Source organism: Giraffa tippelskirchi, chromosome 10 (genome assembly GCF_054371585.1).
Source record: "Giraffa tippelskirchi isolate mGirTip1 chromosome 10, T2T-mGirTip1v1.2.pri, whole genome shotgun sequence".
Classification (NCBI taxonomy): domain Eukaryota; kingdom Metazoa; phylum Chordata; class Mammalia; order Artiodactyla; family Giraffidae; genus Giraffa; species Giraffa tippelskirchi.
The window spans coordinates 21,536,665-21,563,790 of record NC_137284.1 but is presented as its reverse complement, the minus strand read 5'-3'; the positions used below and the strand labels follow the sequence as shown (position 1 = coordinate 21,563,790).

The following is a 27,126-nucleotide window of genomic DNA, read 5'->3' as shown; positions in this document are numbered from 1 at the left end:
AATTTTCCGTCGATCCCTTTGTCACGTAGTCAACTACCTTACATCCGGTCCCTAGGAGGGGGCGTGGCTTCCTGGAAATTCTGTCTGCAGCCGCTTTCTGCCTGCAGCGACGCCGAGTGCTGGGAACAGCTGGAGGTAAGTGACCAGGCTGCCCGCGCCGGGGCTGAATGGCACTCCTTGCTCCTGAGGATTGAGACATGCCTCTTCCAACTCCCTTTCCCCATCTTTAAATCTTTCGGGGCTCGTTTTAACTGCAAGCCCAGGGTAGGGAACTTAGTCCTGGAGTGCGATGCCCTGAGGGTTTCTGCAGGTTTGGTAGTTCAGGGGAATCTTGCCCAATGTGGAAGGGGGATGTAGCCATCTCCGGATAATCCCAAGACCCCTCTTTCTACTTCACTTCTCTTTTACTTCATTTTACTTTTGATCAACTTCTCTCGTTCTTCCTTCCTTTCTTTCCTGTGGACACTTGATGCTTCCTCAATTTTATGTGATTTTATGCTGGGGAAGTGGAGCTTCAAGCCCTCTCCCTCCAAGTACCCCCCACCCCCTCCCCGCTAACCCCCGCCCACCCCCGCCCCAGTCTGATTGCTGCCCCTAAAGCTTTCTATATAGAAATTCAGGACTGACTCAGATCCCTTCCGTTAGTATTTGGATGCTGAAATTTTAGGACTGAATAAGGACTCAGTCACTCTCCGTTTCTAGAGGAGTCCCGCTTTCACCCACTCCTCCGGATTCCGGGTTCTCCACTTCTCCCCTGCAGCAGGCTGCAGGGGTGTGACCCACTGCGCCAACGCCAGCTGCTCCTTCCCGCCCCCGCTGTGCCAGGGCTCCTGCATTCCTGAGGGTCCGCCTAGCACTGAGGCCCCCCTGGCTCAGTGAGCCATCCTCTGCTCTCTCTGCTGCCTGGGATTCAAGGCTTTGACCTTGCCCAGCCGCTGTGCCTACCTGTTGCTGGGTGCATTTCTGAAGTGCCTTCTTGGAGGAAGAACTAATTCTGACGCAGCATCCTTTGTTTGGGGAAGGGTAGGGGAGAGGGTGCAGGAAATCAAATGTCCGGCAAAGAGGGATTTGTTCTGGGATCATAATCAGGAATTAGGGTTGTTTCTTTATAGGGGACGCCCCTCTGCTTCTCTCACGCCATCTGAAAACCACCCTGGGTGAGTATTACCTAATTTTGGGTTGCCTGACACCTGACGCAGTTTCTTCAGCTGTTGTACCCTGTGTCCTTCTCCTGCTTTAAGCTCCCTGCTGGTGTGATTAGAAATTCTTCCTGCCCCCAGCTCCAGCCTGTTTCTACCGGGGAATTTAGCCCAGTCAGGGGTCTGCATGGAAACCTCTCCTCCCCCACAGCTGCTACTGCCCTCTGTGTTTCTCTGTCAAGATAGTGTGCCATTTTACCACCCTCAGTTTTTACTCAGTTGCTCAAAATAAAAACAGACACGGAAGGAAGAGCCTGTTTTATTAACCCTGATTTGTGAGGTGGGGCACTGTGATAAGAAACATGATTGCCATTAGCTGGAGGAGCAATCTGGACTTTGCTCTGGATTGGGGGTAGTGGGTGGTATGCTTTAAATGGTGATTGGGATGAGCATAGATGGCCTAGAATACTTACAGGCAATCTCACAAATGCTTGGGATCAGAAAAGTCCCAGGGCATCTTCAATGGGTAGGACCAGCTCCACCTGTTACTTCTCCACATAAAGAAATCATAATGTAAATCATAATGTATGTACATATATTGATTTCTTTGTTAACATGTCACATGAAATGGTTGTCTAAGGTTGTGGTAAAACTTGGAAGATATGTTTAGAATGGCCTAATTTAAAATAGAGGACATGCTACATGTAGCATGTAATATACATATATATACATTACACATAGGTGATTCCCAGGTGGCTCAGTTGTAAAGGATCACCTATCAATGCAGGGATGCAGGAAACAAGGGTTTGATCCTTGGGTGGGGAAGATCCCCTGGAGAAGGAAATGGCAACCTACTCCAGTATTCTTGCTTGGAATATTCCATGGACAGAGGAGCCTGGCAGGCTACAGTCCAAAGAGCTGGACACAACTGGACACATACATGTGTACACACCACACACACATATATAAATATATTTTCAACAGGAGAATCCATCAGGAATTTTGATTATGAGCCACAAAAGAAAAGCTACAAGGTAACTGCTCCAAATTGTAAGGGGGTCCATCTTGAATTTGGCAGCTTCCTGCTTGCAGATATCTGAATAGCATGATCAAAGTAACGGCAGAAGTCTATTTAATAATAGTAAAAGCAATAATAGGAGCAATACTCATGTCTATTAGCATTGATTAACTGTTTTGTATAAGTCAGGCACTGTTCTAGGAACTTCACATGTACTAATTCATTTGTGCATATATGATATACAGGTATTATGGTTTTCATTTTAGAAAGAGAATACTGAGATTCAGAGGGGTTAAGCTAATTACACTGATTCAATACATCTAACAAGTGGTGTATTAAATATGCTTTTGAAAAAATTGGAGCCAGCCTTTAAAAAGCCTCAGGGTTTTTCAGAGATTTCCTATTTAGTAGACACTTACTGAATCTTACAGCTTCCCCACCTGGGTCTGGCATTTAGAAGGAGCCTTACTACTGGGGCTTCTCCAGTGGCTTAGATGGTAGATAATCAGCCTGTAGTGCAGAAGACCTGGATTCCATCCCTGGGTCAGGAAGATCCCCTGGAGAAGGGAATGGCAACCCACTCCAGAAGGGGTTGCCTGAAGGGTTCCATAGATAGAACAAGACTGGTGGGCTACAGTCCATGGGGTTGCAAAGAATCGGACACAACTGAGCAACTAATTCTTTCTTACTATTAGCAACTTTTTCACCTATCCAGTCTTTTTCTAGCTTTCTCCCTCCACCATTATGCCAGAGACAAGCCCATAAAATGCTGGTATTTGAGTGATTGGACTTATCTGGTGTTTCCTGTGGTAAAGAATCAGCCTGCAATGCGGGAGACCTGGGTTCCATCCCTGAATTGGGAAGGTCCCCTGGAGAAGGGAACAGCTACCCATTCCAGTATTCTGGCCTGGAGAATTCCATGGATTATATAGTCGATGGGGTCGCAAAGATCAAAAACAACTGAGCAACATTCACTTTCATTTTCTGAGTGAATAGTTCCCAGCATGTTACTCTGTTCATCATGTGTTTTTTCCACAGTAACCCTGTGTCACCATGGTACACCCAGGAGGCCTCCTAACCCCCCAGGAGAAGCCAGGTAAGTCTGACTCAAAACTCTTACTTGCCTTCATACCTTGCCTGGCCTACAGGAGGCATTCAATTAAATTTTGTTAAACTCTTGAACTCTGGTCTGTCTCCAGTGCCACTGAAGAGCATCTCTGTGACCTTGTCCATCTGTGAGTTTGTGGCTGGTGTGTCTGCAACCTTAAACTACAAGAATGAGGAGGAAGTTCCTTTGGAGGCTTTCTTTATATTCCCCATGGATGAAGACTCAGCTGTCTACAGCTTCGAGGCCATGGTGGATGGAAAGAAAATTAAAGCAGTATTACAGGACAAGATGACGGTACTGCAGATAAGTACATTACCTCCTTCCTCCTTTCCCTAATGCATACTCTTCAGGATCTCTAGCAAATGCAACTTCACAAAAAATGCTGATGTTGAATGCCGTTCCCTCTACACCCCTCTAACTGATAGTTTCCTAAAATCATTTGGAGAGAAAGTCAATCAGAGTCACTCAAAGTGCTGCTGTGGGGACTTCCCTGGCAGCACAGTGGATAACAATCCACTTGCCAATGCAGGGTCATGGGTTCGATCCCTGGTCTGGGAAGATTCCACACGCCACAGGGCAACTAAGCCCACAAGCTGCAAGTACTGAAGCCCATATGTGAGCCTGTGCACCACAACAAGAGAAGCCACCACCCTGAGAAGCCCAAGTACCACAGTGAAGAGGAGTCCCTGCTCACCACAGTTAGAAAAAGCCTGAGCAGGCAACAAAGACCCACTGAAACCAAAAATAAAAGCAAATGATAAAATTTAAAAACAAAGGACAGGTGTGAACTTGGCAATACCAGGCACTGTTTCTCTCTGCTAGTCTTTGTTTTCTGTACTCTGTGTACCTTCACCCACTGTGTGGCCTTTCTTTCTCTGTTGTTAGGCACACACCACCTATGAGAATGCCATCATCCGTGGCCACCAAGCCTTTCTGTTAGAGGAGGACATGTGCTCCAGGGATGTGTTCTGTTGTAACGTGGGGAACCTCCTCCCTGGGTCGCAGGCGGAGCTCACGCTGAAGTATGTGCAGGAGCTGCCCCTGGAAGCAGATGGGGCTCTGCGCTACGTGCTCCCTGCTATCCTGAATCCTCGATACCGACTCTCTGGTCAGTCTCCTCGCCCTCCAAATACGACTGGGGGAGTTGATGTAATTGGGGAAACCCCTTCAAGGTTGTAGGGTGCTAGAAAGTGTGGGAAGGGAACACAGAACTAAAATAACTTTTTGTAGGATGTTCTGAGGACAGTTGCCTTAATATGAAGACTCCTGTAGTCTCTTTGGAGGACCTGCCCTACACAATCAGCATGGTGGCCACCGTCAGTTCCCAGCATGGCATTGACAGGATTCAATCCAACTGCTCCTTGAGTCCTATTGAGTACCTTGGAGATAATAAGACTTCTGCTCAGGTAATTCACAAGAGAGCATTATCATTGCTGGTACCCTTTTCCTTTAGATCCTGACTTTGGTCCTCACTCAATTCTTCCTCCTTATTTTTTCTTATTAACCCAGAGGGGATCACACTGTGCTCCCTTCTCATGCCCCCTTTAATCTCCCCAGCCTTCTCTCTGTTCTTGCTCCTGCTCTTGGCTGTTCTCCCTTGTGGAAGAAGCCTGTAGCCCTCAGCTCTGACCTCAGCCCTGGGCAGAGGCAGCGATAGTTCTAACATGGCTTCTTTGTCTGTTCCCAACTCAGGTTTCCTTGGCCGATGGACACAAGTTTGATCGGGATGTGGAATTCCTGATTTACTACAGTGCAGTGCACACCCCTAGTGTGGTTGTGGAGATGGGAGAACATACAACAAAGTCAGGTATTGTCTTTCTCCCTTTGAGGTTACCTCCCGTGGAGTAACTTTCTGATTTGGAATTATTTTCAAATTATCCTCAGTTTTATTTCCTTCTATCCAGTAGTGGGTAAAACATTGAAACAGCTTACATTATGATATGAAAGAAATGGTTAAGTTCAATGACTATCTTGTGGTTATATCTTTTAGGCAAATCTAAGTGCATCAGTAGATAATTGAACCAAGGACATGAACAAATAATTCACAAGAGGAAACACTAGTTTACAAACATGGGACAATGATCAGTCTCTACAAAGGCAAATAAAAATAAAAGTAATAATGTGACATTTTCACTTTTCAAGTTATCAGAGATTTCCAAATCATGCTTTAAAAGGTGTGGTGAATTTGGTACTCAGAGATTGCCTGAACCAAAATAATTTGGTATCAAGCTTTTGAGGGGAAATGTGGCCATATGCGTCAAAATAAATGTTTATTTTGGTAATTCTATGTTTGGAAATCTTACATATGAAAATAAATCTAAATATAAGTAAAAATATGGATTTAAAAGTTCTCTTCTCTTTTAATTTAATCGTATCAAAGACCGGTAAGCAATCAAAATGTCTTATAGTGGTTAAATTCACTATGCTAGGTATATTTGATGAGTTACCATGTAACTACTAAAATAATATACATTAACGGATTGAAGTAATATGGAAAAAAGGCTTCCAAAGATTGTTAAACTAAAAATGAGTTGTAGAAGTAGATTACCACTAGGAAATAATCTATGCATGGGGAAAAACCATTTTAAAACACAGAAAGTATGCAAGAAGTAATTGTGATTAGTTTAAAAGTAAGTTTATTTTTTAGATCTAACAATTTCTGTTGGTTGATTCATATACCTTCATGTAATCTCACCTGGAATTCTTTTTTTTTTAATTGTGGTAAATTTATATACATCAATTTTACCTCTGTAACTGTTTTTAAGTATAAAATCCCATTGTCTTGCATACATTCACCTTGCTGTTCAACCATCACCACCATCCGTCTGCGTATGTTTTTCATCTTGTCCTAGTTACTTAATTTCTGAGATTATGTTTAGTTTCTTAATGCTTAGCTTATTATTATTATATTATAATATATTATAATAATATATTATATTATATACAAATTATTATTGTAATTTCTTTAACGTCTCTTTTTTGGGGGACTTCCCTGGTGGTCTAGTGATTAAGACTTTGCCTTCCAATGTAGCAGTTGTGGGTCTGACCCCTAGTCGGGAAGCTAAGATCCTACATGCCTTGTGCCCAAAAAACAAAAGTATGAAGCAGAATCTATGTTGTAACAAATTCAGTAAAGTCTTTAAAAATAGCTCACATCAAAAAAAAAAAAATCTTTAAAAAATGTTAATAGCAATTTATCTTATTTTCTAAATTTTTCTTACTATATGTGTACTTTTCCTTATAACTGGTATAACCCATATCTGTTTCCTGTTCTGTGGGGCCTTCTTGGGCTGCCAGGCCACTGGATTGCAGGGACCTTAAAGAGGTCTACAACAGCTTCTCTTCCAGGAAGCCCTGTGCTCTGTCTTTGTACATTAGTTGCCTGGCTTTGTCCTTCCCTTTTGGGGAGTTCCCGTCGAGTGCCCCTGAAATTCTCCTGCAACAGTGAGCTGGTCTTTGTGTGAGTATGTGTGTCCTCATATGCTCAGTTGTGTCTGACTCTTTTCAACCCCAGAGACTGTAGCCCGCCAGGCTCCTCTGTTCATGGAATTTCCCAGGCAAGAATACTGGGAAATTCGTTTGCTTCTCTAGGCTATCTTCCTGACCCAGGGATTGAACCCATCCCTGACTCCTGCATTGGCAGAGGGATTCTTTACCAATGAGCCACCTGGGAAGCTGGACCTGGTCTTTACTCAGTTATTTTAATCTGCTGGAGAAAGTTCTAAGATGTTGAATCTCAAATGGTAAGGATTGAGATGTCAGGCGCTCTTATTGCAAGCTCTACTAGCCATGGGAGGACTTCAGAGAACCCTTTACAAGTCTAGAGAATCCCTTCCAGCAGGGCCATTCACATCTTGCTTTCTAGATCATGTATTTGATCAAGATGACTTGCTATTTCCATCCATACAAAGAAGCAAATGACAACTGACTGCTTGACTCACTGAAACAGTTTGTAGTTCGACCAAATGAAGCATACCACTACATGAAAGAAATGTATAGTCTGTTTTTCAAAAACTTAGACTGTACTTTCCATATTAAGAACATGATATTTTTAAAAAATAGTATGTATAATTTAATAAAAATAATCACATAAACAATTTATAAATAATTTTATAAAACTATTCTTAATCTAAGTTGAGCCATAGACTGAGTTCCTTAAGGGTATTATATCAGACTTCCCTCACTTAACTCTTAAAATAATATTTTTAAAAAATTTTTATTGGAGTGTAATTGATTTGCAATGTTGTGTTTCAGGTATACAGCAAAGTGAGTCAGTTACACATATAAATATATCCACTCTTTTTTTTGGATTCTTTTCCCATATAGGCTATTACAGAGTATTGAGTACATTTCCCTGTGCTATACAGCAGGTTCTTATTAGCTGTCTATTTGATATATGATAGTGTGTATGTCTCAATCCCAGTCTCCCAGTTTATCCATCTCCCCCACCTTATCCCCTGGTAGACATAAGTTTGTTTTCTACGTCCATGACTCTACTTCTGTTTCTTAAAGTAATCTTGAGGCAGGTATTACTACTTTGATTTCACAACGAACAGGCTAGCAAGCCTGAGGAGCTAGGGTTTGAAATGCCTCATTTAAAAAAGAGGAAGTTGAGACTCTGGAGATGAAAATAATTTGAGCCATGACAAAAGAATAATGGTAAATGACACATATATAGTATTGCCTATGTGTCTGGCATTGTTCTAAAGTTATATATTAACTCATTTCGTTGTTGTGGCAACCTCTTTGACCTCTTAGTACAGTGCCAGTCCCACTGTAACGAGTTGTCTCTCAGAATGGAAAGTAATCTACCTTGCTCATTTAAAAAAAAAAAAGCTACTCCTTTATATCCAGAGATCCTGGATTGTATAAAAGTTATTTTTGAATCAGTGTTCTATCAAATATTTGCTGAGCCACACCCATTTTATTTGGAAGCCATTTTGGTTATTGAGATATCTCAGAGGTAAGAGGTTAAACTGAACCAGATCTTGTTATCATTCTGAATCCCAGGGGTACTGATAATTTAAAACTGTAATCCTAGAATCACTTTATAAGCATGGGATATTGGAATTTAATTCTGTATCTTTTTATATTCTCTGAACAGTAAAGCTAGAGTTGATATAACCCAGCCATTCTTATTTCATCTCCTGTATCTGTTTTCACTTGTTCCTCAAAATAGAATCACAGCTCTGGCTTTTGCAACTTGGTAACATAGGCTAGACGCCCATGATCTCTTCCATACCATTGTTTGGATGATGCTAGTGTTACAGTGCAACACATATTTAAGTACTTCTCTTTCTTTGTTCTGGAGAGTATCATAAGTGCTTCATACCCAAATGAAGCACAGATGGATTTCCTTGTCCTGTATGACACTCATTACACTCTAAGCTCTTGTAAACTGTCAGCATAAAAATTATTCACACAGTCATCTTTTTTTTTTCAAAGCTGTAATTAAGAATTAAGGACAGGCTTTCCTGGGGGCTCAGATGGTAAAGACTCTGCCTGCAATGCCAGGAGACCTGGGTTTGATCCCTGGTTGGGAAGCTCCCCTGGAGAAGGAAATGACAACCCACTCCAGTATTCTTGCCTGGAGAATTCCACGGACAGAGAAGCCTTGCAGGTTACAGTCCATTGGGTTGCAAAGAGCTGGACACAACTCAGTGACTAACAGTTTCTTTTTCCTGGTGGCTCAATGAAAGAATCGACCTGCCAGTGCAGAAGATACCAGTTTGATCCCTTGTCCAGGAAGATCCCACAAGCCACGATGCAACTAAGCTCATGTGCCACAGCTATTGACCTTGTGCTTTAGAGCCTGGTAACTGCAGCTACTGGGCCTGCACACCCTAGAGTCCATGCTCTGCAACAAGAGAAGCCACCGCTGTAAGTCCATGCACAACTAGAGAGTAGCCCCTGCTGCACCACAACTAGAGAAAGCCCATGTGCAGCAGCCAAGACCCATCACGACCAAAAATAAATAAAAAAGTTATTTAGAAAAATTAGAATTAAGGACCCCATATAAATAAATTTCCCTTTGATTTGATGTGAAGATATCAAATAAATTACCTTGATTCCTCTGGCAAATGCTGGGACATTTTAACGATGTATTTCACTCCTAGCTGCTAGGAGATTAACATCCAGATACAGTATTTTAATTATTGCTTCTACCCTCTTTCTTCTCTTTCATATCTGTAATACATCTGTATCTTTTATATGTTTGTAACTCACCTCAAACTCTTTGCCAGCAGATATGGTATAAAGATTAAGCTGTTTTAGATTTGTGTTTTCTCAGCTCCTTAGGTAACTCACTACAATCGATTCTTGAGTTCCCTTTTTCTTACCACGTCTTTATTCTTTTTTAGTAGATGGTGTGTTGGGAGATCCAGCTGCAATGGTGACTTTCTACCCGAATATCCCAGAAGCTCAACCATCAATTGCCTGCGGAGAATTTATCTTCCTCATGGACTGCTCAGGAAGCATGCAGAGCCCCATGAGTAAACAGAGTAAATCTCAGCTGCGCATAGATGTAGCCAAGGTAAAAGTAGTTTCTTTCTTTTCCTGGTCACTTGCTCAAGTGGGAATGAATCTTGGGGATTAAATTAGGGTCCATTGGAGCTGTAAGTCTGTTCCCCATCTGAGTTACAGTTAACATGACTGCTCTGAGGTTAGCCTTGGAATAGAAGGGCCTGGGGGAATGAAGGGGTGAAGAGCCATTCCTAAGAGTTAGATTAACAGGGTCATGTGACTGAGAGGATCCTTTCTCACTGTCTTCTCACATGGTCTTCCTTCAGGAAACACTGATTTTGCTTCTGAAGAGTTTGCCTCTAGGCTGTTATTTCAACATCTATGAATTTGGATCTACTTATGAGGCATTCTTTCCGTAAGTTTCCAGAAAGTCCATAGAGTATTCAAAAAGGTACTTTATACAATGGAATATTACTCAGTCATGAAAAGGAACAGATTTGAATCAGTTATAGTGACTCCTCTCTCCTCTCTCCTCTTATACAGAGTAAAGTAAGTCAGATAAACAAGTATCATATATTGACACATATGGAATCTAGAAAAATTATATTGATGAACCTAGTAGGGAACAAACTTGTGGACACAGTGAGGGAAGGTGAGGGTGGGATGAACTGAGAAAGTAGCATTGACAGTATATACAGCATCATGTGTAAAATAGATAGTTAGTGGGAAGTTTCTGTGTAACACAGGGAGCCCAGCCTGGCACTCTGTGATGATCTAAATGGGTGGTATGGGGACAGGGGAGGGAGGGTTAAGAGGGAGGGGATATATATATATAAAACTATGACTGATTCATGTCGTATGTTAGAAACCAACACAACATTGTAACGCAATTTTCCATCAATTAAAAAATAAAATAAATTAAAAAAATTTAAAAGGCTACTTTAAAGAAAGGACTAGATTGTTAAAAGGGTTGCTGCAGAATTGACTTTGGCATTGGAGATTTCAAGTTAAAGTTGTTTACAATTCAGGGACTTAATACTGGGCTATGTCCAGTAGCCTTCATTTCACTGAGGAGTGTTTGTTTTTCTCAGGAATAGCGTGAAGTATGCTCAGAGTACCGTGGAGGAGGCACTGCGGAGAGTTAAGCTTATGAGGGCTAACCTAGGGGGTACGGAAATCTTAACACCACTCCAACACATTTACAAGCAGCCTTCTGTCCCAGGCCATCCTCTGCAGGTAAGAATTGGAACAGAGCTCACAAAAGGGACGGAATGGAATCCTTGTTCAAGAATCCATAGCTCTGGGCTTCATCACAGGATTGTTGAAATGTGGTAGTAATTTAGCGGTAGGCTTCCCAGGTGAAGTGGTATAGAATCATTGGTGGTATAGCTTCAGTGGTATAGAATCTGCCTGCTAATGCAGGAGACTCGGGTTCAATCTCTGGGTCAGGAAGATGCCCTGGAGATGGAATTAGCAACCCACTCCCGTATCCTTGCCTGAGAAATCCTGTAGACAGAGGAGCCTGGCGGGCTATAATCTTTTGGGGTCGCAAGAGAGTTGGACACGACTTAACGACTAAACAACAACAACAAATTTAGCTTTATGTCCTATAATAAAGAGACTAAAACAAGAGGCATTTGATGGAATTCCTCTCCCTTAGCTCCATGTTATGGAAAATGGATGAAGGAAGCTCTTTTGGAAAGTGTGACAGAGCCTTGCATGAAACTAGCAGAGGAGATGCTGAATATTCTCAGGGTTCTGATCAGACCATGTGAGAGATGTGAACATTAGAAACCTCATGCCTGTCTGAAGCGACATGAGTCTCTGGAATGAAATAGTTGGGGTTTTTCAAGGGCAAGTTCTGGTGTCTTTAAATATACTTCAGAGACTTGATGGATGTTTTCTTCTACAGGTTTTTGTCTTCACAGACGGAGAAGTTACTGACACATTTACTGTCCTTAGAGAAGTTAAGAGCCACTATCTAAGGCACAGGTATGAGTGAATGTGCCTGGACCCACGTAATGTTACGTGCAATCTAGTGCCACCTGATAACAGTATTCATATTCCTTTCAGACAACAGAATGATTCAAGTATTTTAGTTTTAATACTGAATATATTTTTCTATATTATATCTACTTCCTACTAAAAGAAAAAAGTAATTTTCTAAATAGTATCAACAACACAATGAAATCATTATCCTGTGGTATCTCTAAACCACAATGGAAACAAAAACTGAACAGTAAGATTCTTTCTTTACTATAAACATTGCAATCAAAATAATACAGGAAATGACAAAACTTTAAATATACAGCTGGGTGCATTATCAGAGTGACACCCATGTGTAATCACCATACAAGTCTAGAACCAGAATGGTTCCGACTTCTCCATCTCTATCTATTTCTATCACATCCCAATTTTAATCTCTACTCATTTTTTTCCTCTCCAAAGAGGAAATAAAATAACACTGTGGATTATTTTTGCTTGTTTTTGAATGAAAATAAGTGAGTTATGCAGTATGTTTTTGTTTCTGTGTATTTGGCTTTGTTCCCTCAGCTCTATGTTAAGATTCATGCATATTTTGCATGGAGCCATAATTTTCATTGGTATATAGTATTCCATAGGGTGATTATACCATAATTTATTTATTGATCCTACTGCTGATAGTCTTTGGTTTAGTTGCTAAAAATTATACTTCTGTGAACATTCTTGCATTCTTGTACATGCATTTTTTGGATGTGAACATGTGTATACATACATATGAACACATACATACATATCTATGTTCATATAATATAGAATTCAAACACACTGACATAGTTGTGGAGTTTTGGGGGTATACCAAATAGTTTTCCAAGTTATTGTGCTAATACAATACATACCAGCATTGTATCAGGGTTTCAGTTGCCGCTTTACTTATCCAGAATTTGGCATTATTTGTCTGTTAAAACAGTAATTAATTTTGTGGGTGTGTGTAGTACTATCTCTTCATGGTTTTAATTTACATTTTCCTAATTAATGAAGTTGAGCACATTTTCATATTTATTGACCACTTGGATGTCCTTTTGTGATCTTCAAGTCTCTTTCCAATTTTTTTCTACTAGATTTTCTTTTTTTTAAACTAATCTGTAGTTCATGCTATGGTCTAAGTACAAACACTTTTTTATATGTTCTAGAAATATAGTTTTCTGTTCCATGGCTTTCCTTTTCACCCTCAAGATGGTATCTTTTGATTAATAGTTGTTCTTAATTTGATATAGTTTTCTCTTTTAGTCATTTGCTTTATGGTTAGTATTTTTTTGTATTCTGTTAAAAAGTCTTCCGTTATCCAAGGTCTTGCAGCTCTTTGCCTTTGTCATTTTCTAGAAGATTTATTGTATTTTCTTTCACAGTTAGAATCACAGTTGATCTGAAATTTATTTTTGTGAATTGTGTGAATTAGGGGTCAGGGTTCTTTTCTCTCTCTCTTTTTTTTTTCATGTGGATATCATGTTGACCTTGTATCTTTTATTTAAAAGTTTGTCCTTTCCTCAGTGATGTACAGAGCCATTTTGTCACAAATAAGCATCTATACATGTGTGGCTTGTTTCTGGATCCTCTGTTGCATTCTGTTGGTCTGTTTATCTGGACATGTGCCAGCAATACACTGTATAAATTAATGTTACTTTCTGATAAATTTTCATTTCCAATAGAGTAAGTCCTCAGCCTTGTTCTTTTTCAAGACTTAGTCATTCTTGGGCTTTTTGTATTTTATAATTAGCTTGTCAGTTTTTACCAAACGAGGAAACATGTTTGGATATTGACTAGAATTGTATCCTCTTTATAAGTCAGTTTTGGGAGAACTTTAGTATTTGTTGTATCAAACATTTCAATCTATCTACATGATATGCCCTTCCTTTCATTTGGGTCTTTCTTCATTTTTTCTAAATATGTGTTTCCTATATATTGTTTTGAAAGATTTACCAAACCTAGCAAATAGTTGCAAGAATAAAGCAATAGATGTTCATATACCATTCACCCATGTCCACCAGTTATCAACGTTTTAACATATCTATTTCACTTAATTTTTTTGGTCTGAAATAGTTGAAAGCAAGCCACAGATGCCATGACCTTTCATATGCATATCATTTTGCATTCATCTTCTAAGAACTAAGAGTATCTGACAAATAGCCAGAATAAAACTACTTGGGCTTCCTTGGTGGCTCAGAGGTAAAGAATACACCTGCCAATGCAGGAGACATAGGTTCAATCCCTGATCCAGGAAGATCCCACGTGCCACAGAGCAACTAAGCCCATGGGCCACAACTATTGAGCCTATGCTCTAGAGCCCGGGAGTTACAACCGCTGAGCCCACAGGCCGCAACTCCTGAAGCCTGTGTGCCCTGGAGCCTGCACTCCACAAGAGAAGCCCCCCAATGAGGAGCCCACGCACCACAACTGGAGAGGAGCCCCCTCTCACTGCACCTAGAGGAAAGTACACACAGCAACAAAGACTTAGCACAGCCAAAAATAAATAAGCAAATAAAAAAAACCAACTACTCAATTCAGGATATTTAATTTTTATATAATACATTATTTAAATGTAGGTCATTTTGCCAATTTTTTAATAATGTCATATAGAATTTTGTTTGGTTTTGATTTTTGTTCGGGAGGAGATCCAATAACAAGTATTTTATTTAGTTATTATGCCTCTTTAATCTCTCTTCCTCTAGAGTAGTTTCTAGGCTTCTCATTATCTTTAATGACACTGACATTTTAAAAGAGTACTAGCTAGTTATTTTTGTAAAAATTCAATTATGTTTGTTTGACTATTTAAGTTTATGTTTAGATTAATATTAAATATTTTTGTAAAAAATATTCCAAAGTGAATTTGGGCCTGGCTATGAATTTTGTCACTTAGTTAAAGGTGGTATCTGACATATAACTTTGACATTTTTGTAAACATCTTGTTTTCAGCCAGTATTTACCCAGTAGTTTGAGCATTCACTGATGATTATTGCCCAGATTGCTGTTAGTGGTGATTTTTTTCAATTCTGTCAACTTTTCCGTATTTATTACTTGGCAGCCTACTGTAAAGAGGAATTTTCTCTTCCTGACTACCTCTGTGCCCACCCCCCACACACACACCTTTTTTGTTGCTGTTGTATCAATGTGTACTTTTGGATTCTTCTTTTATTTTTAATTTTTTAAAGATTCATTGCTCTCATTATCTATTTAGATTCTCAGAATTTCTAGGTTTGGTCAGTGGAAGCCCTTTTAACTTACTCCTGTGTCTTTTTTCACATGTCTCTGGTTTATGAATACGTTCTTTCTTTCTTACACACACACACACACACACACACACACACACACAACAATTTAGAGATCGTGTTGAGAATTTGAAGAGGTAATACCAGTATGCTGGCAGGCTGTGGTCTCCGGAGGGCTTGATCACAGTTAGGTTCCTACAGTTGGATATTGGGTTCTTAGCTCTCCATGTGTTAATCCTGAGGCTGACATCACTAGATATGGGGATGATGACTCACATTAACCCAATAAAAAAGAAATGGATATATAGACCAAAATTACAGTGTATTAATTTCATATAATGAAAACTATTTTTGTCATGCCGTTAAAAAATGCTTGTATTTGTAGTATCTCTGTTAATAGACAGTCTTATTTGGTAATCTGTTTGTGGTTTAAAAGCTATTTGGTGCAAGTCGACAAGGGTGGGGAGAGGACTCTCCAGTTAGAAGAGCAAGAAGAACTCTTTTTTTGGTGGCTCAGATGGTAAAGAATCTGCCTGCAATGCAGGAGACCAGGGTTTGATCCCTGAATCAGGAGGATCTCCTGGAGAAGGGAATGGCAACCCACTCCAGTATTCTTGCCTGGAGAATTCCATGGACAGAGGAGCCTGGTGGGCTATGGTCCATGGGGTTGCAAAGAGTTGGACACGACTGAGCAACTGACACTTTCACTTTTCATAAGGCTAGCCTTTTGAGGGCAGATGTGGTTTCAGTACTGCTGCTGCTGCTGCTAAGTCACTTCAGTCGTGTCCATATAGTGTTAGTCAAACACTGATGGCAGTGTCTGTTTTTCCTAACTTCTGATTTCTGATTAATTCTTTGGATTGATTATTAAAATAATTGATGAGGATGCAGTCCTATTAGTTTGGTTTTTTCTGCTTCTAGAATCAGTGTAATATATAATGGTTTGCCAGGGGAATCTTATGGTCAGACTAGTGCTCAAATGCAATTTCTACTTTTTCGTAGATATGTGATCTTGGACATATTTTTCAAGTTCTTCAGGCCTTAGCTCCTTACCTGCGAAAATGAGATATTAGCCTATCTCTTAGGAACCTTGTGATGATTAAATTGCATCATTAATTTAAGGCATCTGGTCCCCTGAAATATGCTCAATAAATGGTAGCTCATACTTTTGGTCAAGGAAGAAAACTATGTCTTTATGTGTTTTTGATCATTTTGTGTTAATTTTATAAATTCACTTTTTAGTGCCTGTCTCTAACATCTTCTTTTATAATTGCAGATGTTTTTCATTTGGTATTGGTGAAGGAGTCTCCACCAGCCTAATAAAAGGCATTGCCCGGGTGTCACGGGGCACTTCAGAATTTATCACAGGCAAGGAGAGAATGCAGGCCAAGGTGAGGGACAGGCCTTGTGTCTAGAGGTGGCAATATAAGGAGAGTGTGGAGCAGAGGGGGCAACAACTCCCTGCCAGCATTTGTTTTCTTATATCCCCAAGGACTTGGGCTATATACTTAATGGGACTACTTTCGGCCTTATGCAGAAGGAGCCCAGTATATAGTTTTGGGAGAAATGGCATCTGGTTCTAGTAGTTGGAAGCCCAGAGCCAAGATGCTGGAATAGGTTAGGGCTTTGGGTTTAAGACCTGAAACAGAGAAACTGAAGTTTGAATGTCATGATCGAGATTCTAGGTGTTTGCTTTAGGGCCTCTTTTAGTATTGTACGCCATCCTCTGTGCAAATACTACAAAGTAAAGAAGAAGGAACAGCAGTAATCGGTCTGGTAGATTGGAAGAGGTGGTAGATTGATAGTCCGTTTGCTTCATATATACAAGGGAAGGCATCTTCCACCTCTGGTTATATTTCTAAATTCCTCTTTCCCAGATCTTTGATCTAATCCCTACCTCTCCTGGGTCTCCTTTCCCAGACATTTCCTTCCTTCCTTCATAATTATGTCATTCAATCTCTCAATTTTAGTTTCCTCATGTGTAAAGCAAGAGTAATAATGCCCATGTCCTGATGTAGATAGTATTAAGGAATAGGTGTATCATGTATTGCATTGCATAACACTTGGTATGTGATATTCAGTTAGTAGTAGTACTGTTGCTGTTGCTATGTTTTGTGCTTATTCTGGTCTTTTTCCTTCACCAGGCACTTAGAGCCCTGAAACGTTCTCTGCAGCCTGTGGTAGACGATATTTCTCTGAGCTGGGATTTGCCTGATGGTCTGTCTGCTAAGATGCTTTCTCCAGAACAGACTGTCCTCTTTAGGGGTCAGAGACTAATCCTCTATGCCCAGTTGACTGGGACAATGCCGGTGAGTTCTCATTCTTGTTCGTTCCTCTAGTCAGAGTAGCTATTGTCCTAAATTCTGCTCTGGGCAATTCCATGAAAGCTGGTAGAGTCTCATCAAGAGATTTCCCTTGCCAGGTAGAGTCAGCCTGCCCCTTCTCTATCATTTCAAGTCTCTGATTTCTTGAGTTGCCTGGTTCCCTGTCAGAAATTTAATGGGTTGGATTGGGGAGCTGCCCTAGTTCTATCCTTTCTTTTGGTAATCTCTTCCTCTGTCATTTTTTACCCTTCTCTAATTTGTAGCCAGCAGAGGCAACAGGAGAAGTTTGCCTCAAGTACATACTCCAAGGAGAGAGACTGGAGAATAAAGTGACATTTTCCCTACAACCCAAGCTTGATGCCAAGTGAGAATTCAGTGTTCCTTTGCTGTTTTCTTTCTTTTGTGTTTTTCTTGTTTGGTCTCTGCCATCCTTCAGGGTTGATTTCCTTCTCTTATTTTGGTGTTCAGTAGTGGCCCTACCATCACTTTTCCTTCCTAACCCATCTATCTCTTTTTCTTCCCCTAATCTGGTTTTTCCCTCCTTTTCATCCTTAACTTTTGAGGGTCCCGTATAACTGACTTTTGTGTGCTTGTCCCTAAATCACAGGATTTTTTTTTCTTTTAGCCTCATTATTCACCGACTTGCAGCCAAGTCCTTTCTCCAGACCAAGGACATGGGCCTCAGGGAGACTCCAGCAGGTGATAAAAAAGATGTGTTGAAAGTCAGCATGGAGTGTGGAGTCGTAAGCTCCCACACAGCTTTCATTGCTGTCAACAAGAATCTCAACAAGCCAATTCAGGGGCCACTGGCTCCTCGGGATGTTCCAAGGCCAATGCTGCTGTGTGCTGCCCCAGTGGTGCAATCCCCGTCACCATGGAGGTGTGGAACTAGTAAGTTTTACCCCATTCAAACTCATGCAAAAGAAGGGCCACTGGACATCTGAACATAGCATTTAAAGAAAAAGTTTGTGAAATGTCCTTGCTGTTGTTCAGTCGCTGAGACATGTCTGACTCTTTGCAGTCCCATGGACTAGGTATCCCAAGTATGTAGGGATAGATGGCAGAGGATTTTCCAAATGAAATTAAGAAGAATGAAGTAGGAAGAAAATAAGTGAATGTGTATTCAAAACAAAGGATATTTAGATGGGGTCATCAAAATATTAGATACTGCAGAAAAGTCAAGGTAAAAGCTGAAAAAGAGCTACTGGATAAATATCAAAGAAGCCCTTGCCAATCTAATGAAGAACAGTTTTATTGGCTTGGATCAGGAAACAGTCCATATTACAGGATGACAAAGGGTGTAAGTGAGGCTCCTCTGATGACTCAGTGGTTAAGAATCCACCTGCCATTGTAGGAGACCCGGGTTTGATCCCTGGTCCAGGAAGATCACACACGCTGTGAAGCAACTAAGCCTATGAGCTGCAACCACTGAACCTGTGCTCAGGAACTCAGGAGCTGCAACTACTGAGCCCATGTGCTACATCTACTTAAGCCTGCTCATCCTGGAATCCACAACAAGAGAAACCACTGCAATGAGAAGCCTACTTGCTGCAACTAGAGAAAACCTGCACACAGCAATGAAGACCCAGCACAGTGTTGAAAGTCCAGTTTAGTTTTGATTCCTTGACTTTTTTAGTGGCACCAAACTACTAAATGGAATCAGGAGCTTTGGTATAAGAAAAACGCAGGTAGAGTGTTGGCTTAATACTGAGGTTGGGGTTTTGTCAGATGGATGTGATGAAAAGGAAATTAGGGACATAGAGTTGATATTGATAAGAGAGTGGTATAATGTTGGACCTGAGATTTAGGCTACATAGGGAAGAAAGTCAAGATAGAAGGAAGTTGTTACATAGGAAAAAAAAATAGAGGAAACATTTAGAATCCAGATGATGTCAAAGACATAGAGCCTGTTATACAGATTGGAGTAAGTCAGAAAGAGAAAAATATCACTATGTTAATGCATATATATGGAATCTAGAAAAATGGTACTGATGGACCTATTTGCAGGGCAGGAGTAGAGACACAGACGTAGAGAACGGACATGTGGACACAGGAAGGGAAGGAGAGTGTGGGTCAAATTGAGAGAGTAGCTTTGCCATATATACACTACCATGTGTAAAATAGCTAGCTGCTGCATAGCACAGGGAACCCAGCCAGGTGCTCTGTGATGACCTAGAGGGGTGGAATAGTGGGTGAGGGAGGCTCCAGATGTAGGAGATATATACATATACACACACAGTTACAACTGAATTGAATTGTTGTACAGCAGGAACCAACACAACATTGTAAAGCAATTATCCTCCAATTAAAAAATGTGATCAATAAAAAAGAAAAGAAACTGGAAGAACTGGATCCTGTATTTTAAAAATAGAATATTTTTAAAATTTATTTTGTATAGGTGGAACAATTTGCTTGATAATAAGATTCTGACTTGGGAGGGAGTGGTGAAGTAGAGGGGAAGCTGAAGCCATTTGATTGAAGAAGTCAAGAGGTTTTAAATTAGGGTGTTGGACAGGTTCTCTGCGTAGGTGTTGACGTCTCTCAAGGTGATGCAGCCTGCAATGAAGTGCAAGTCTGTGGTCTTTCAGACACTCCAGTGGGTGATGGGAAGTGACAGAGAGGTTGGAGGTTGACAGCAGCAAGGATATGAGGAGGGTGACCCAGGTGAGACTGGCAGACTGGTGACCTGGCCGTAGTGATTGGGACTGAAGTGGCTTCCACCCACACCTCCCAAACCTGGGGACTTGGGATATGGCACCTCAACCAATTTGAGGGGGTAGGGAAGGAACAGGTTTTAACAGTTTTAAGTTAAGATAAATAGTCGGAAGAAGCCTCTTGTGATGAAACTCAAGATGCGGAAGAGGTCATTGTCCCGTGTCAAGAGTTCCAGAAGACAAAGTACAAAGCACTTAGAGGGGGACATTGTGTGCAGGAAGTGGGCTCGTCGTAGAAGAAAAAAATGCACAATAGAGACAGTGGCTGAACTGATCTGGATAGGAGGGTCTCAAATTATCCAGGGCCTTTGGCTACACCCCCCAGCACTGAGGGCGCCTTGGTCTCTATGTCTACACTGGTGTTTTTCAGCTCATTCAGAGGCCTTGTTCCGCTTCCATCCTCCTCCTCAGCCCACCGATGATCACTCATTACTGAGGGCTGTCCCACCAGCAGAACAGTCGTGATCCTGATCCTTTTAAGCTTGTGATTAAACAGAGCCTGTTCTCTCTAAGTGAGCATCTCTCCAGGGACTTTTTCTGACCCGTGTTTGTCTACCACCTGTATAGGGCGAAGAACACACCTGGGTGATGGTCACAGACAAGAGAAGAAATGCGCACCCTTATCAAAGGCCTGTCTTGAGAAGCCAAAGCCTCGTGCTTCTGCCAAAAAGACCAATGTGGAAACTCACGGTCCAGGTGAGATGGGCCTCAGTCTTATCCTCTTCTCTATGGGAACTGAAGAACTGATCTTCAATTCTCTGCTATCTTGTGGCTTTCTTTGTTGTTGTTGTTAAGTTGCTCAGTTATGTCTAACTCTTTGTGACCCCTTGCACAGTACCCTGCCGGGCTCCTCTGTCTGTGGCATTTCTCAGGCAAGAATTCTAGAGCAGGTTGCCATTTCCTTTTCCAGGGAATCTTCCTGACCCATGGATCGAACCTGTGTCACCTGCATTGGCAGGTGGATTCTTTACCCCTGAGCCACCAGGGAGCCCTGTGACTTTCTCTACCCAGGAAGTTACCTATTTGAAAAATAGCAGGCAGAGGGTGAGATTTGTCCAGTCCCTATATTTGCCAGGGTCAGTCCCTACAGCTTATGACCCTGAAACCTGCCCAGTAGAGTCTGAGTTGAGCCCTAGATGAATAAACCGTGTTGCCATCTCAGCTCACACTCCTTGCTTATGGGCTGGGGCCCTCCTCCTGCACAGCCCACCATGTGTGGGCCCTTGCTACACTGCTCTTCTTGTACAGGCTGGGTTTATAAATGGGTCTTCCTGACACTGTCTGATGATCGTCTGACATCAAAGAGTGTTCCTTGGTCACTGCCTTTTGTTTCAAGTAGCTGGCTTTTCATGTACATAACAAATGGAATCTTAAGTACATTTCACCATGAAGGGATGTCTTTTCTATTAAAATAGGCTTACAGGACATTTCTTTCTAGTCTCTCCAGTTTTGTAGCCAGAGTTTGTGCTGTACAATTATTTCACTGTTTAAAATCTTATTTGGCACTCATTCTCATTAGATTATCACAGCTTCAGGGTCTAAGGTGGATTCAAAGCTCTGTACTCCCAGTTGCTGTGGAGTTTTAGGCAAATTAGTTCACTTATTAGTGCCTTAGCTCGCTCATCTGCACAGCTCCTCACCTCCTTGGGTTGTCACAAGAACCTTCTTGGGTTGTCCAAACGTTCATTCCGGTTTTTCCATAAGATGTTATGGAAAACTTTTTGGACAAACCAATAGTTTGTGTTGATTGTCTATAGTGTTCTACTATCTCAGTAACTTAGAGTATCCCCACTCTGAGCTTTCTCACTTAGGAATCCTTTTACCAAAGTAGAAAGAAAAATTACCTAGGAGAATAAGCTGCTAGTTTTTATGAATTAATTAGCAAGTACTATTTGTTGAGAGCTAATTAGTGTCCTTCCAAGTACTTTACATTGTTTGTCCTGTGTTAGGCTCTATGGTCTTGAATTTACAGAGAAGGCTGAGATTCCTGTTAAAAAACTGTTACATTTTGAGTGTTAACAGTGCTGAGATTCAAACAAAGACTGTTGAAATCAGAGCCTTAGGATTTTGTTTTTCCCCCATTGGAGTGGAACTGTTTCTCTGGTTACAGTTTTTCTTACCTACTAATTTTCTAAGTTGCTATAAGTACATCATCACATAGGGTTGATAGCCAGATGCAAGATACTTTCTATGAAAATTTTGTGACCTTTGAGCAATTTTCATACCACCAGGATTGGACACTAAGCTATTCTTTGAGATGGACTGTTGACAGCTTCCATTATATCTGCTTTCTTTGGAAATTTTGGTAATCGAAACCCAAGCTATATTTGTCTAGAATTTTTTTAATATACCTAAAGTTTTAAGGCCCATTTAAACATGACTGATGCTGTGTATAAAATAGATAACTAGTGAGAACCGAATGTATAGCCCAGGGAACTCTACTCAATGCTCTGTGGTGACGTAAATGGGAAGGAAATTCAAAATTCAACAAGGGAAAGATATAGGTCCTTAAAGAACCCACATGATGGTGCTGTTTAAGTCTTACCCAGTCCTGTTTATTTTGCTGTAGAGTAGAAACTAACATGACATTGTAAAGCAACTACACACTAATAAAAATTAATTTAAAAAATAAAAATGAAATAAACAGGACTGGGTAAGACTTAAACAGCACCATCATGTGGGTTCTATAGTGGCCTGTATCTTTCCCTTGTTACTGGATGTGTCAGTGCAGACAATATGTCACCTGAGTGGCCTGCATTGTCACAGAGAGAGGGCATGTGTCCTAGGGGACAAGACTAAAATGAGGATCTTGTGGTATCTGTTTAGTGCTGGGCTCTCACTGCATCCTGTCTCTGAATTCAGACCTGTCTCTCGGGATGCTCAGGGGCCATTAGCACCATAATTTCCCATCCTCTCTTTTCTTCTCCCCCACAGTCGTTGAAGATAATCGTCTTGCACAGTTGATTTCCCTTCAAAAGGCAGATGGTTCCTGGGATCTGAATGAAGGTCTGGCCTTGGTCCTGGGTATGAAGTTGGAAGACATACAGGCTGCACTTCCTGATAAGGTGAGATTCAGAGAAGAAAAGAGAGTGTGTATATTTTTGTGAGGTTGAGGTGAGTAATGAGAATTGGGATGAATCATGACTCACCTGAGGAAGGAGCATACAAGAGGTCATAGACTAAATTAATTTCTCATAAATAGAAGTTGAAGATTTTTCTGGCTGTGTTGGAGCAGAAAGAACAAGGAATTAGTCTGCTAGTAGAAGCTGATGGTTTAGAGTTGATGGATGACAGAGGGAAAACAAAAATCCTCTTTAACTACATTTTCTGCTAGTCATCTTAGTTATAATTGCTTATATTTATTGGGCAATTACTCTATGCCAGCCTCTGTGCATTGCACGTCCCTTCATGACCTTATTTATTCATCAATCAATTAAATATGGTAAATCCTACTCATGCTGTGCTTAATAGATGAATAAACCAGGGTTCAAAGAAGTATGATAATATCTTTGAGTGTACTCAGCTAGTCAGTGGCAGAGCTGGATTCAATCCAGGACTATCTGTCTTCAGAATCTGTGTTCTTTGTCCTAAACAGGGTGGTCCAGAAATTAACAGAATTTCACCAAAGTTAGGATAGGTAAAGTATCAGTAGGGACAACTTAGTTATTTCGAATGTGTTCAAGTATGCTGATGAGGACAAATAACATTCAAGAATTTCAAGGTAACTTACTGAATTTTCTAATTGAGAAATTGTTGAATATTGAGATATACGCCAAATGAGACATATGAGACAAATGCCAAAAACTTGAAGGACACCCATCATTCTGAATTTTCAAAATGTGGAGGTGATTAAATAAATTTTAAACATGCTATAATTGCATCATCTAATATAGTATCCACTAGTCATCTGTGGCCTCTAAGAGCTTGAAATGTGACAAATGCAAGTGAGAAATTAAATTTTCCATTGAACTGAAATGTGCTATAGTTGTGAAAGACAAACTGATTTCAAAGACAACATAAAAATGTAAACCCTTCTTGATAATTATTTTTAAATTGATTACCTGTTAAAATAATATCTTGAATATATTAAGTTAAATGCAATATATTAAATAATTGTACTTTATTTTTACATGTGGCTGCTAGGGCATTTAAAGTTATATATGTGTCTAGCATTATATTTCTGTTGAAATAATTATTCTAAAACAAATAATTAAAGGGATAATTTACAAATAAGTAGAAGAAGATATGAGAATCACGAAGTTCTAACTTGGTTTCATTGAGAACAAGACATGTCCGACTAACATTTCCTTCCTTCTCATGGTAACTGGATCAATAAATCAGGAGAATGAAGAGTCCTTCAATAAGGAATCTGAATTTTTTAAAAATATTTATTTATTTGACTGTGTCGGGTCTCAGTTGTATTATGAGGGATCTTTCGTTGCAGTGCACAGACTCTAGCTGCAGTGCACATGGGCTTAGTTGCCCCGCAGCACGTGGGATCTTAGTTCCCTGACCAGGAATCAAACCCAAATCCCCTGCATTGGCAGGCAGATTCTTAACCACTGGGCCATGAGGGGAGTCCATGAACTTAACCTGGGGGCCTCAGGGTAGTCTCTCTCTGTGGTAAAGGATGCGAATTCTTCAAGCTGGGCCACAGTCCTGGCGGTGCTCTGGCTGCATGACAATGCTAAGGACATGGATTGTGAGTGGGAGCTTCTGGAAAGGAAGGCAGTGGCCTGGATTCACATCCACGCAGGTAGGAACCCAGTCCTAAGACCCCATCTTTCCACGTGTTTAGGAGCTAGCCATCATCCCAGGCATTGAGCCTCCAGGCCTGATAGAGGGTTACCAAGATAGGGTCCCCATATTTCCCTCTCCGGCCATCCTGGTTCAGACCTTTCTTGATGCCCCAACTGGTTGGATGAGGGTAAAATCTGAAATTGGGGGAGTGGAGGAGGTGGGTATAGAGGGAAGGGGACATGGGTGGGGAGTGTGAGCTGTGAGAAGGACGTGAAGTGAAAATGTGCTGTACTGAGTGTAGGACTGGATGTGGAGCCCTTATTCCTTGGATATTTATCGTTTCACTGCTGCTGAATATTTCTGGGGCCAGAGAAGATTAAAGGGAGCCTGGGCAGTAGGGAGAAAAAAGTCAGGGGTATTGAAGACAGCTGAGCAGGGCTCAGGGAAGATGCTGAAGAGTTTAGGGGAGCCTGGGAGGAGAGCCTGTCCTCTCATTTCTGTCCCTCAGCCCTCAATTTTGTTTCCTCCTTCTACCAGGGTCCATCAGGCATGAGCTTGTGAAAGCTGCAATTGCTTTCACAAAATCTTCTGTGGATCCTGCCATCTTTGGCTCCTGAAGAGACCGTCCAGAAGAACAAGTGCCTCGGCTATGCTACAGTCCTTGCCTTCTCCCTCTCTTCTGCTCTGATGCTTCTGTAGTCTACACCTATCCTGGCAGCTTCTTATCATACGAGCAGTGGGCGCCCACAGCCTCTTGCCTCTCAGTGCCAGGTTCTCTTCGAATGTGCTTTTCCTTCCCCAGCTCATACTCTCAGCCAAGTGTCACGGGTCCCAGAAACTGTTCCCTTTCTTGGAGGAATTAAAAGCATTCCCAGGCTATAATGTTCCTCCTCAACTTTCCAGAATGACCACATGGAACACAGGTGATGTGGACTCCAGACTAAAGATTATAGCATTGATGTTCAGGGAATGCTTGAATTAGAGAATTCTCTGCACTTTTTTTCTGTTTATTTTTGTTCTTAGGTACTTATCAGGACCAGACTGGTGAACTATGCAGTTTTCTATTTTTAGATAGGAAGAAGAGTTGGAGGGGAGGTAGAAAGCCAACACTGGGATGAATATAAGCTTAAGATCACAAAGAGGGAGACTCAGGGGTCCACTGTGAGATCTGGCACTTGGGGAGCTTCTTTCCTTTAAATTTTTCTTTTTGGAGGATAATTGCTTTACAGTGTTGTGTTGGTTTCTGCCATACAACAACGTGAATGAGCTGTAAGTATACATATGGCCCCTCCCTCTTGAACCTCCCTTCCACCCTCCACCCCATTCTACCCCTAGCTTATCCCAGAGTACCGGGGTGAGATGCGTGCGTTATGTAGCAACTTCCCACTAGCTATCAGTTTTATATATTGTAATATGTATGGTTCAGCGCTACTCTCCCAATTCATCCCACCCTTTATTTCTTGGGGACTTTCTTGATTGATCCTGCTTGGGCTTTGCTGGCCTCTGCCACATGCCTTTCCTCCCACTGCCTTGGTGACTTGGGTTGAGTTATGTCTGATAGAGACCTGTTTTTCCTTAATCCTTAAACATCCTAGTAAGAAAGCACTAATGGACTCCTTAGTCCTTGTCTGAACTCATGAGGCTTCTAAGTCCAGATCTGACTTCATATAATATAGGAAAAAACAAGTTGAAGGGCAGTGTTCCCTGAAACCTCAACCTAGACCACTCGCCCCATGAGGAAGAAAGGAGCTCCTCATGTTTCTGAAACTTATAACCCATATACTCTATCCTGGTGAAAATGACCCTTTTTGATGTGTTGCCGTCTAAAATGCTATCATATCAATATTAAAATGGCCATCTCTACCCTGCACTTTGTTGTATTTGGTCTTTATTTATAGAGTTACTCACTGAACCTCCATCAGTTTTTATTATCCCTTGTTTTTTCCAGCCAGCTTTTCTGGTGCCTCTACTGTTCACACTGTGTCCTTTCCTCCTATCTTCTGTTGTAGGCTGGTTTCCTGTCTTTTTTTTAATGAGAAATATATATATATATATATATATATATATATATATATATATATTTAGTTGCATTGGGTCTTAGTTGTGGTATGCAGGTCTTTACTGTGTCATGTGTAATCTTTGTTTCAGCACATGGACTTTCTAGTTGTGGTGTGTGGGCTCAGTTGCCCTGAGGCATATGGGATCTTAGTTCTCTGACCAGGGATTGAGCCTGTGTCCCCTGCAGCACAGGTGGATTCTTAACCACTGGACCACCAAGGAAATCCCTGGCTTCCTATCTTATATGAGGCAAGTAAAGAGCACTAGCCAGAAAACCACTGTTGGAATCCTGACCATACATTTAAATAGTCATGTGA

The 27,126-nt window shown here is 41.1% G+C and overlaps 1 protein-coding gene across 10 annotated transcripts; it reads left to right on the top strand.

Moving 5' to 3' along the window:
• The first annotated feature begins 105 nt into the window (after window positions 1–105).
• VWA5A (von Willebrand factor A domain containing 5A) lies at window positions 106–26,621 on the top strand. 10 transcript variants are annotated; one of them, XR_014066968.1, is made up of 19 exons: window positions 106–135; window positions 1,113–1,157; window positions 3,196–3,253; window positions 3,357–3,559; window positions 4,151–4,373; window positions 4,496–4,671; window positions 4,958–5,072; window positions 9,628–9,797; window positions 10,054–10,142; window positions 10,819–10,963; window positions 11,640–11,719; window positions 16,250–16,364; window positions 17,118–17,282; window positions 17,561–17,661; window positions 17,923–18,188; window positions 20,579–20,707; window positions 22,946–23,076; window positions 23,607–24,767; window positions 25,289–26,621. XR_014066968.1 is itself a non-coding variant. In XM_081535181.1 (19 exons), exons 3-19 carry the CDS (start codon window positions 3,211–3,213, stop codon window positions 25,366–25,368), a joined length of 2,358 nt encoding a protein of 785 aa, XP_081391307.1. In that variant the 5' UTR covers window positions 106–135; window positions 1,113–1,157; window positions 3,196–3,210; the 3' UTR covers window positions 25,369–26,621. The 10 variants fall into 10 exon arrangements, 6 of the variants coding, with proteins under 6 accessions (XP_081391307.1, XP_081391304.1, XP_081391308.1 ...); XR_014066966.1 differs by having other exon boundaries at window positions 9,625–9,797; XM_081535181.1 differs by having other exon boundaries at window positions 24,641–24,767.
• Window positions 26,622–27,126: the final 505 nt, after the last annotated feature.